At 41.0% G+C, this 11,400-nt stretch overlaps 1 protein-coding gene and 1 long non-coding RNA gene across 2 annotated transcripts; one reads left to right on the top strand and one right to left on the bottom strand.

Moving 5' to 3' along the window:
* Nucleotides 1-334: 334 nt before the first annotated feature.
* Nucleotides 335-7,563, bottom strand: FAM111A (family with sequence similarity 111 member A). Its single transcript, XM_032488729.1, has 3 exons — nucleotides 7,425-7,563; nucleotides 4,939-5,055; nucleotides 335-2,790 (listed from the first exon to the last, which is right to left on the bottom strand). Exons 2-3 carry the CDS (start codon nucleotides 5,014-5,016, stop codon nucleotides 1,021-1,023), a joined length of 1,848 nt encoding a protein of 615 aa, XP_032344620.1. The 5' UTR covers nucleotides 5,017-5,055; nucleotides 7,425-7,563; the 3' UTR covers nucleotides 335-1,020.
* Nucleotides 6,679-8,543, top strand: LOC116666388. Its single transcript, XR_004323208.1, has 3 exons — nucleotides 6,679-7,304; nucleotides 7,437-7,591; nucleotides 8,411-8,543. It is a non-coding gene; the product is annotated as an uncharacterized LOC116666388 (long non-coding RNA).
* Nucleotides 8,544-11,400: the final 2,857 nt, after the last annotated feature.

Below are 11,400 nucleotides of genomic sequence, written 5' to 3'. Positions count from 1 at the left end.
AAAGAAAGAGGCAGAGCACTCCAGATTGATAGGTAGCAGTTTAATAAGCAAGGGAACTTACATATAAGCTTGGCTTGAGAGGTCATAAGATGGGTAGATCTTTGCACCCTCTTGCCAGAATTTTTTTTAATTGAAATATAGTTGATTTACCATATTGTGTTAATTTCAGGTGTACAGCAAAGTGATATGACTATTTTTTAGACTACATTCCAGTATAGGTTATTACAAGATATTGAATAAAATTCCCTGTGCTATACAGTAAATCCTTGTTACTTATCGATTTTATGTATAGCAGTTTGTATCTGTTAATCTCATACTCCTAATCTGTCCCTCTCTTCTTCCCTCTCCCCTTTGGGAACCATATTTGCTTTCTATGTCGATGAGTCTGTTTCTGTTTTGTATATAGATTCATTTGTATTATTTTTTAGAGTCCATTTACAAGTGATATCATATAGTATTTCAAAGTCAAGGCTATGTCCTTGGAACAGCTCTCTCTGTGGGAATGGTAGGCAAAGTGTACATTCCAAGGACAGAAGTGCCTCCAACTGCCCGGGTCCAGCTCGAAGGTCAACTGGTGGTTACTTCCCCTTGATTGCCTCCTCCAGCATTCTACTTCCCCTCTTGTGAAGAGCTCTTACAATCTCACACGACCCGCCCACCCTCTTCAGCAACGTGCCCTAAGCAGTCAGCAAGAGGTGTCCCTAGTATGGGGGTGCTATAAAGCTGGGCGGCTATCCAGCAGCACTGGAGGCAGCTACCACAGCAACAATACAGGCATTTGCAAGAGAAAACACAGGGATAATAGTCCAGTTCATCATAGAGTTGTTAAGACTAGTCTCTTCATGTGCTTAGAAAAATGCTTGGTGCATAGGAAGTGGTCGATAACATTAATTATTATTTTTTTTATGAGACTGACCATTGTGGAAGGTAGAAAACTATCATCATTGCTTATGGAATAACAATTCCATAGGTAATTCCCTTAAAGGTGGCAAACTGACTGAATTCTCACTGTTCCTCATCCTAAACACTCACCATTTCTACTTCCTGCAGATTTGTAAATACTTCTTCATACCACTTTGTATGGTTTTCCTTGATATCAGAGAGGATGGATTTCAGAGTAGAGCCGAATTCAATGATGCTAGAAAACTCACCTTGGTAGATATAAGGGAAGCCAGCAGTATGCATGGCCACCAATGAACCATTTGAATCAAAAACAGGGGAGCCAGAAGATCCCAAGTAAAAAGAGGTGTGATAAGTGATCAAGCCAGACTCTCGAATTGTTTCTGGGAAACTTCTTTGAGTGTGCATATGGATATACTGCATGCCAGGACTATAACTCTCTGCTTCCCTAGCCTGAAGACTTTCCTGATACGCCTCTTCACGCTGACCCTGTGGGATCACAGAACAAGCATCAGTAGACTTTGCCTGCCCATCTGGATGGCCAATAATATATATCAACCCACTATGTGGTGCAGGACCAATTCCATTGTATAATCCCACAGGTACTTGTTGTCCATAGGTCTTCAGTTTGAGAACAGCATAATCAAGATTTACATCAGATACCTCAAACCAAGGTTCAACGAAAAAGTAGTTCTCTTCTCTTTCTAGGAACTCCTCATAAACAAATGTCACCTTTACACATTGACCAATGACATGGGCCCACATACTTGGCTCTACTCCCTTCCCCACAATATCACTTATTACATGCCGACAAGTGAAAAGGTACAACCCACTAAAGACAAAGCAAGTGGCACAACCTGTGTTCCCATTGTTGTCCCATGATAGGAACCCAACTGAATTACTGAGATGAGAAAGAAGTTTGTGGACTTTAACCAAAGTAGAGTTTTTGGTCAGTTTCCCAAAGTTTGCTTTATGCAATTTAAATAATTGTTTCCCCTTTCTTATTTGCTTCTCTTTCTCAAAGTTTTCTCTAATTTTATCCCTTTCTCTTTTCAAACTGGGGTACTGGTTGACAATTTCTTCTATCAACCGAGAGGGGTTTATCACCTGTGACTCAGAATTCTGAGCAGCTGCTGCCACAGTAGCCACAGCAGCCACAGTAGCCACGGCAGCCACACTTTTCTTCTCAATGCTAAGCTGAAAGAGCTTGCCCTCCAGGTGATCAACCTTCTGTGAGCTTTCTAAAATGCAGTTCAGGTTTTCAATGAGTTTCCAATCATTATTCTCCAGAACAGGAAGAAATCTGCCATCCTCGCACAGAGCCTTCTTAATGCTTTCTCCTTTGAAGGCAAAGATGCAGAGTTTGCACCCATCTTTGTGAAGTTGCCCGCACTTGACAATCTTTTTCCTGGGGCCCTTCCCGACTGCGTGAATATAAAACTTGACGCAGTCATCAGTAGACATGTTGTTGTGCTGGCGGAATACCTGCTTCACCTCTTCCTGCTTTGCTTTACATGGACCAAAGGTGATTTCCACGTGGCAGCCTTCAGGAAAACAGCTCAGGGGCATTCCAAGGTTTAAGTATCCTTCAATTCCACTTTTGCCACATACCAGCATTTCTTGGTCTGGATGAGATTCCATTACTTCTCTGACAGCCTTGAGAGTGCTGAGTGCCATGTATAAGCTAGCCTTATTAGTATGCGTGAGCACAACTGGCATTTTTTTGTTTTTCTTGAGGTTTACATTCAAGTGAACATAAATTGTCTTATCTTGGGATACAGTCTGGTCTTTGGGTCCTTCAGCCTGGGCGTTGGCTATATTCTCTGAACTTTTTCTAGAGTCCGTCTTCATTTGAGAAGTACTGGGATTATTCTGCTGCTTTTCATTGACCTAAAAACAAATGTTACATACTTTAAAGCTACAAATGCAACCCTAAGTCTCTTGTTTTTCTTTTGAGCATGCCATTCACAAAATTTATCTGTGAAACTCAGAGCCAATCTCAAAAGGCCAGTGAATAGAATTAAATCGGAATTTGAGTTGGGATCCAAAATAAAAGCTGAGTTTCCCATCTCATCAGTCAGACAAGCTCTTAATACTGCTACACTAGTGCATTTTTTTTTTCCTGAGAAATATGAGGAAAGAGAGAATTTTTTTCCAGGTGCATCAAAAACAGAGATGCTGAAAAGTCTGCCAGCTCTCTCATAGTGTTACTTCAAGTCTTGTTTACTATTTTCAGCTATAAAAGTTTTACTTTTTTTGAGCATAGTGATCTGTTCTTAAAGCACCGAACTCAGCAAGAATAAGTAACCATGGTTTATTTTCAGGCATTAAATGTTAGACAAAACCATCATCAGTTATGTAATCATTTGGTCACAATAATATAGTTATTTCTAATAATAAAAACTCTGATTCACTTAGCATCTATCAGGCAAAGAACTCTATTTTCTCTATTATATCAATTAATCCCCAAATTCTATAAAGTGAGGAGGAATAAATATGGCCTCTCTGTCCTTTTGATGGAGAAACTGAGATACAGAAAGTTTTTCTTATTAAGTGCCTTTCCTATGGTCACATAATAACCAATGAATAAATTGAGTATCAGTACTCCAGTATTTTTTCCATTAGACTATATAACCTTTTTTGTAAGTTTTATACTCATGATTCCTATTTTTATAGGGCATTATCTTAAAAATCAGGAGTAGGGGAAGGGAGAGGAATTACAGGGGAGGGTTAATCGAATAGAGAAATTCAATAAAAATTTAAGAGCATCTGCTTCCTATGTCTAAAAGATATGTTTTCCCCAAGTCATATTCATTACGGCACAGGCATCAACAGATACGGGTTCATGTGCCAGCGAGGACACTTGCTACAATGGGAATAACAATGCCAGGATTCTTGTAAGGATTAAGTGTAACATCATGTGTGACAACGCCTAGTACAATGACTGGCACATAGATAGGTTAACTTTTATTTTCCTTCTTCGTAATGGTACTAATATTTTGGATCCCGAAACGCCAAAACAAAAGAGAAAAAGGAACAAAAGGCAGTATAAATGTACTCTGGGCATACATACAGACTCTCAGAGAACCATCCTTTCAGCCTAAGGCTGTCAGAAGTGTCACACACCCCATCGGAACACTGTAATGGATTTCTGACTAGTCAAGAGATTCTCGGGCAGATGTAGACACTTTCAAGAGGGACCAGGGCAATTAGCTTGCTCTGTCATGGAGTAGGGCAGAGGGAAACAGAACTAGGTTGGTTTCGGCTTTTCTGAATACTCACATGTTCTAGTTAGGACTAGACTAAGAGAAAAGTTAAAGGCTTTTAAGTTGCATTTTCAAATGCTTACCATTTCTCAGCCTTCTTGTTGATTAATTCAAAGAGTATTTTAAGACTCATGAAAGGAGATACTGGTTTGATAGGATAACAGTGCCCCATTAGTCGAAAGAGCCCCAACTTAATGTCAGTCAACACTAGTCCAAGTATTCATTCCACTTCTGCCTTAAGCAGCAACTCAGTCCCCCTCTCTCCTCGTAAACAAATTGAGGAGAATAAAACCCTCCCTAACTGCCTGGCAAGGTTATGGTAAGAAAAAACATTAAAAAAATTGTTTTATAAACTGTAAAGCGCCATACAAATGTAGGTTGTTATTGTTACTGAATAAATAGATCAACCATGTTTGGGATGGTATATACTTTCATGTCATGAAATAGCATTAATTTTGCTTTTATTCCACAGTTTACTGTAATATGTTATATTTGATTTTTTGGTTGTTGTTTAGAAGGTGTTACAACAGATTTTATCAAAGTCTGCTTTGATACGGCTAAGAGTTTTATTAAAATTCCTCCGTACCATCATCCCACCAAAATAAGAAGCATAAAATGGATGAGACAGACTTTAACTTATTTACTATTCCCTACATAATTTCCCTACAAGAAAAATGGCATAATTTCTTGACAGGAAGGACTGTAAAGCCCAGTGTCAAGGAGGGTTAAGCCTAATACTGGTATCTTCCATAAACAGTATTTACAAACATACCTTAGAAAAGTAGTGCTCAATTTTCTTGCTATTCTTTTCATATGAGTCCTTCTGTGGCCTCTGCTTCTTAGAGCTCATGATGGCTTGAAGATGAACGTCTCTGTATTGGCTGAAACACTAATTTCCAAAAGGTTCACGTTACAGCAGTATCTTCATAGCTACCATTACTCGTACAGAGGATCAGATTAACAGGGACCCCATAGCCTGCCTTTCCCCTTGCCCTCCAGCATCGCTTTCCTCAGAGATGTTAGTATAGCATGTAGACAGTTTATCCACTAATTATAATGATCTGAACCATATAGATCAGTATACTAAATACTTTACAAAAATTACCTCTAATTTCCAGTGCTTGCTTATATACCACGTAGGTATACTTGCATTTTGCAGATGGGCAAAGTATAACTCAGAGAAAACAGGTGACCTGCCCAAGGCCAGGGCTACATGGCAGGGATGCAATTCAAATGCAGGTATATATACCCTACAGATGGATCGTCCAGTTGGAAAATTCAAAAAATGTTTTCTAGATACATTGATGTTAAAATCTGGCCTCCATTTAAGATGGAGATGATACAGGGATGATATAATTATAGGGAAACAGATGGGAAAAGAACTGGGTAGGACCATGAAGACAAAATAAACTTGAAGTGGGAAGACAGTGAGAAACTTTAGTTGCAGCTTTAGTTTTTTGTTTAAAGAGGTACTTCCCCATCTAGCTTTCTTCTGATGGCTCCCCAGAAGAGAATGAACAATGTCAATAAAAGAGTGAAATCTTCAACAGTGATAAATACCACTAGAACGAAAGCCGTGGAGGGTAGCAGCCATCTGTCTTCAGGATCCCAGCATCTAACACAAAGCCTGTCATAGAGCAAGCCCTCCGCAAAGATACGTTCAGTGAATGAATGGTGTGTGCAGATGAGGAATTATGTCCTATTCTAAGTGCTTTTCATAAACCACCTCATATAATTCTTCCAACCCTGGGAGACAGGTATATTATTAGCCCCATTTCACTGATAAGGAATTTGAACACCCAGACAGATTAAACTATCCACTGAAGGTCACAAAGATCCAAAGAGAATATTTTTGATGACTTTTGATTATGAACGTTTTCACATAGAGAAAAAAGAGAATAGTATAATGAGCCTCCATATACTTACCACATATCACTTATTACATGGGCAATGTGCTTATTCTGTTTTCCTTTTTTTCTTGTGCAAATTTACATCATCTTTTCATTTTACTACATTATTTTACAGTTAAGAGACATCATGCCATTTTAAGCTTAATTATCACTTTCCACCTCTAAAAATTTTGGACTTTTTCTTATACCATCACAATACTAATTTATTCAGACCAAGATCCAACTGAAGCACATAGGTTGTCTTTATTTATTATGTCTTTTGAGTCTCTTCTATTCTAGAAAAATCATTGATTTGTTGAAAACAACAAAGAAGTTGTTTCTAGAATGCTCACCTCCTGGGTTACTTCTGCACATTGTTGTTCAGTTTAAGCTCTAGTTCCCGAATTTCTAGTCAAGTTAGTTACCTAAAGACTATGCTTATTGAGTTCACAATTTGACAATGGGGCAGGAGCCCCGTCTCCGTCATTTCCTGGGAACGAGCTTTCAGGGAACTCACTTTAGCCTGTTTGAGCCTTAGTTTCCTGTTTGTAAAATGAGAAATGATTCTCTCCCCGCTCCCTCCTCCTCCCTCCTCTCCTTTCTCCCCCTCCTCCGTCCCGCCTTTCTTTCTCTCCCTCCTCCCCCTCTCCTCCACCCGCCCGCCGTGCGCTCACCGCGCCGCGCGCCCCTCGCCCTCCGCCAGCGCCCAGCCCAGGTGCAGGCGGCGCGCGCGAGCCCTCGAGCAGCGAAGCCCGCCTCCCAGCTCCGCACACGGCTGGCCACGGAGAGCGCTCCCACTTCGGCTCCGACCGACCAGGCAAGAGGGAGGTGGGGATAAGAGTTGAAAAGCCCGCCTGACTTTTAGGAACTGCCCCGCCCTCTGGCCCTTTGGAGACTTTCGTTTTCATTTCCTCCAGGCTCCCTCCAGCCTACGCCCTTCCACTCCTCCCCACCGCCATCTCTCTGGGTTCTTTTCTTCGGACAACTGGGAAAGCAGGAACCTGGCTGCTGGGGGAACTCCAGAGTGAAATACTCATGCTGCGGTTGTTTCGGACGGTCCCTCCAGCCTGAAACAAAACCTTCTGGACGTCTTCGTCCCCAGGACTGGCTGGAGAAGCCGACTTAGCGCAGCGTACACCTTTTTCCTCTACACAAGTACAACCACAAGTGACAAGGATAGGGACACACTGTAGTGCTGCTGCTAAGGCAGATTTTCACCAAGCATAAGAGCTTTGAAAATTTGCATCAGGTAAGCAAAAGGATTCCTAAAAAGGTTTCTTTACTCCCAGGGGCAAAATAAACTCATCACCTGGGGAGTTTAACAAAGAGAAACTGGAGTTCAACCTAGTATAAGATTTACTTCCTCTACCTTTGCGTTCAGAGAGTGCCGGAAGAGAAGGTTGCAGGGACCTCAGAGGCACACAGTGATTCTGGCTTGAAGGTGTTGCTGCAGCAGCAGAAACTGCCTAGGTCTTGCTGGGACCTCCAAAAATGTCAACTGTTGGCTCCCAGAAATATCACCAGAGCAACCTGTTGGTAAGACAAAGCTAAGAGGAATGCTTACAGAGGTCATGGAGAGCAAGAACTTGACAGGATTTTGCTAGTGTCTCAGAGGGGACAGCAAGGTTGAGTTATTTGTTAAGATTCTGAAGTCCGGTTTAAGTTGTGTCTTTAATGTGGGGGATTGGTTAGGGTAAAGGAAGTACTGGGTGACAGTTTAGGATGTGGCTGTAACAGGGCAAGGATGCTCAGGCAAGGGTTCAGGAAGTCTTGGTATGTAAACTGTACTTTGATGTTTTCTTTTGAAGAATGATTGGGTCTTTGAAGAAGTTACTGGAATAAACAGTAAAGATATTTGCAGCTTTTATGTCACTGGGTAAAAGTTTCCTGAAACAGCAAATTAACCTTGATGAAAACAGTGAATAAAATGTAGTTAGCAAGTTATGTGAACCTGCCTGAGAACATAATCAACATTTGCCACTTAGAATATTTTATCTTGGAAAGAAGCTCACCCAGGAAAACACATTTGACATGGTTTGTTATACACAGAATTCAGAGAGAGAGGCTGATCTTAAGACACATTTTTACGAAGTTAAGGTTGGTTTTTACAAGACCCATCAGTTTTTAAAATTACAACGTCTACCCTTGGGCACAGCAAAAGTAATACACGTCCTTTTACTTTACTCTGTTCTTTTTACACGTCCAGGGATAGATCTCAGTTCCCCTTTCGGGAACAACAGTATCCAGGACGATGTTTTTTGTTTTTTGGGTTTTTTTCCTTCCCCACCCCCTCTACCCAATCCTTAAGTTTTTTTCGAATTGTGCCTCAGCCACTGAATTTTCCCAAAACTCCAGATAAGCCCCAGGACCAAAGGTGAAACTCACCTAAGACAAGAGTCCGTCCGGAACCGAGCCGTCACCAGTCTGCGCTTGCGGCTTAAGGGAACCTCCAGCAGTCCCGCGCTCCGGGGAAACTGCCGAGGGAACTGCGCATCTGGCCTGAGATCTTGGCGTCCTTCTGCTCTCATTGGATAGCAGCTCTCCTGCCGCAGAAGCCGATTGGCTGCGCTGTAGCCGCGGAGTGGAGGGCGGGAGACGCTGAGTGTGCAAAGACCTTCCCGCCGCTGGTCTTGGACGCGGGAAGAGCGGGATTCGCTGCCAGGCTGCGCACTGCCCACAGTGCCAGCTTCAGCCCTCCTAGTCTTGAATAAGGGAAAGAGTCCCGGAAGAAGGGTCTCGAGCGCGGGGAAGGGGAGTCGGGGATCTAGGCTTTGAGAGGACGCGGGAGCGGGAGACACCAGAAACGCAGGAGGCGGCGCCGCTGCGGAGGCCTGAGCCCCGCGCGCTCGAGCGCGGGAACCGGTTGCACCAGTCGGAGCGCGCGGGCGGAAACCTGGCTCCCGGGTGCCCAGCAGTCGGGAGGAGGCGTGGAGACACTAGCCCGGCATTCTGCATTGCTCCCGCGCAGAGGAGGCACTGCGGGTGGGTGGGGAGGGAGGGGCTGGGGCGACTCGGGCCCTTCCCAGAGGGGCGGCATTCCCAGCAGCTGGGACTGGCCCTACCACTCTGACACTTAGGAAGAAGCCGCGAATGCAGGCCGAGTGAACGACCTCGTCATAAATCGATTCTCCAAACCCAGAAGTTTACAATCCAGATAAAGGAAATATTGTGAACTCCAGGTGTGTGCATCTCAAAGCTGACAATCAAAGAACTTGACTGGAAAGGGCTTGCAAAGGCAGCCTGCTGTTTAACGATCTGCATGGAGGGCAGACGTGCAAGTATTCCGTGCTGTGTTTGAGAAGGGCTCGAGGTCTCAACGGTGACAACTTTTATGCAGTTTGACAGAGGAATACATGATGTATATAAAGTGATAGGGTTGAGAAACGTGTTGGTAACTACAATATGTGTGGTAATTTGGGGGAACTGGCCTTAATCTGCACACAATACATCAGAAGTAGTTATTGCTTCCTCTAACGTCGGTTCTCTGAGTTTGGATAGCATAAGCTTTAAAAAGGCAGCAACGACCAAAAAAAAAAAAAAAAATTACACGGAAGTTTCAGCACTTACTATCATTCTCAATCTTTATAGAGGTTTCTACATCCCTAAGATTAGTGCATGCAATAATCACCAGACAATTAGTATTTGGCTGATTCTTTGGTTTTTTTTTTTTATTCAATGTGGATTCTGAAGCAGCAAACGTTTCAGTGACAAGTAAAAGGTAGTAAGGAATACTAGAGTTGAAATGCTGAACAAGCTGAGTTATCCTGTTTTGGAGAGCTATCCTGGTGACTTCCAAACATTGAACAGCATCCTATCTTTCTGACTTATTCATATTTGATAGACTTGTGAGATATTTCTTGGAAATTAACAAATGGATCTCAGAAAGCTATGAAGAAGAGTGAAATAATCCTTTTTGGAACAGACACTGGTATTGTGGAAGCCACTGCATGTGGAGTTAGTATGAGTAATAAGACCAAGAATGGCAATAAATACAAGTGGTTAGTCAACTGAGAATGTGTTTGTGCAGATGTGAATTATTTCCTGTGGTTTTCCCCTCCCTCCCTTCTTCCTTCTTTCTTCTTCTTTGTTTTTTTTTTCCTTTTGTATATTTCAATGTATAAACAAAGTAGTGATTTAACAGACAATAGGCTTAACACTTTCTAAGACATGGATGTTAAGAATTCAGCATGCTCATAAATTTTGTTTATTGAAATATTAGTGCCCAAGAAGATAATAAAAAGTTACTGTTACAGTGGGTATAAAATGTGTTCCTTTAACATCTATGCAATCGAACCTACTATGTAGCAAGATATCTTTTTCCCCTAAATCTTTTTATGTAATTTATGTAAATTTGGTAAATTATGTGTTGTCTTACTGGGGAAAGGATATAAAATAAATAATTCTTAAACCTTAAATATATTTGCAATAAAACACATTTTGGCTTCAGGTAATGGAAAATAAACTTTTTTTTGGATGAACAATTACTGTCACATTTTCCCCATTATCCTTTTATCTTTTCCATTTTCTTGATTTATATTACTGAAGTTCTTTACCTTAAAAAAACTAAGATTGACACTTCATTTTTGGTAGCAAACTTTGGTTATTGTTTTTTTCTTCAAGTTTCAGACAAAGTGAAGTCTTAATTTCAAAGTTACAAAACATAGCTAGAGAGATCTAAATCAAGAAATTTCACATTCTCAAGACTACAAACCAAACAAGTTGTAAAAAGCTATTTTTGACTATTACATTTATTTAAATTTGACTTTTTTTTTGGTTTTGTTTTCTAGAGACCAGAATGCTTATAATTACTATGAAACTCCTATTTTAAAAAAAGTAGTTTAGGTTCCTTGACAATGCTTCATCAAACAGGCTATTTCAAAATTCTTAGACCAGACCTACAGAGGACAAGGCTTTCTCAAAATTAGCCCCAAAGAGTTATTTTCCTCCACATTTAATATGCAGTCAGAAAATAGTTATTTTGGGGGAAACTTCTTCCTTGATGGGAAAAAATTAATTTTTTCAGGCAAAGTCAAACATAAAACAAATGAGATGAATTTTGATCCACGTTCACATATACCACTTTATTTTTTGCCTCTGGCTTTTATGTAGTTAAACAGTTAAGAGCAGAATGGACTTAATACAGTACCATTTTTATAAATAATTCCTGTGTTTATTATTCTGCTATAGAAATTTATCCTATTGTTATGTCAAAGTTTACACTCTTATCTGACTCCTTGGAAAATATGTAAATATAACTCTAATCTGGCTTTTCATAGGTTTATATGACTCTGTGGTCTATAAACATTAATTTTAATCAATCAGTCATATTCTATGGCTAATTTTAA

This window comes from Camelus ferus, chromosome 10, assembly GCF_009834535.1.
Source record: "Camelus ferus isolate YT-003-E chromosome 10, BCGSAC_Cfer_1.0, whole genome shotgun sequence".
Taxonomy (NCBI): domain Eukaryota; kingdom Metazoa; phylum Chordata; class Mammalia; order Artiodactyla; family Camelidae; genus Camelus; species Camelus ferus.
The sequence above is the reverse complement of the archived record's forward strand: the minus strand, read 5'-3'. Positions and strand labels throughout refer to the sequence as shown.

Bases quoted from the DNA above. Each gene is read 5' to 3' on its own strand.
- FAM111A (XM_032488729.1), bottom strand. From the start codon at position 5,016: ATGAGCTCTAAGAAGCAGAGGCCACAGAAGGACTCATATGAAAAGAAT. The intron at 2,791-4,938 runs GTATGTTTGTAA...ATTTGTTTTTAG, and splicing joins TTGAGCACTACTTTTCTAAG to GTCAATGAAAAGCAGCAGAA.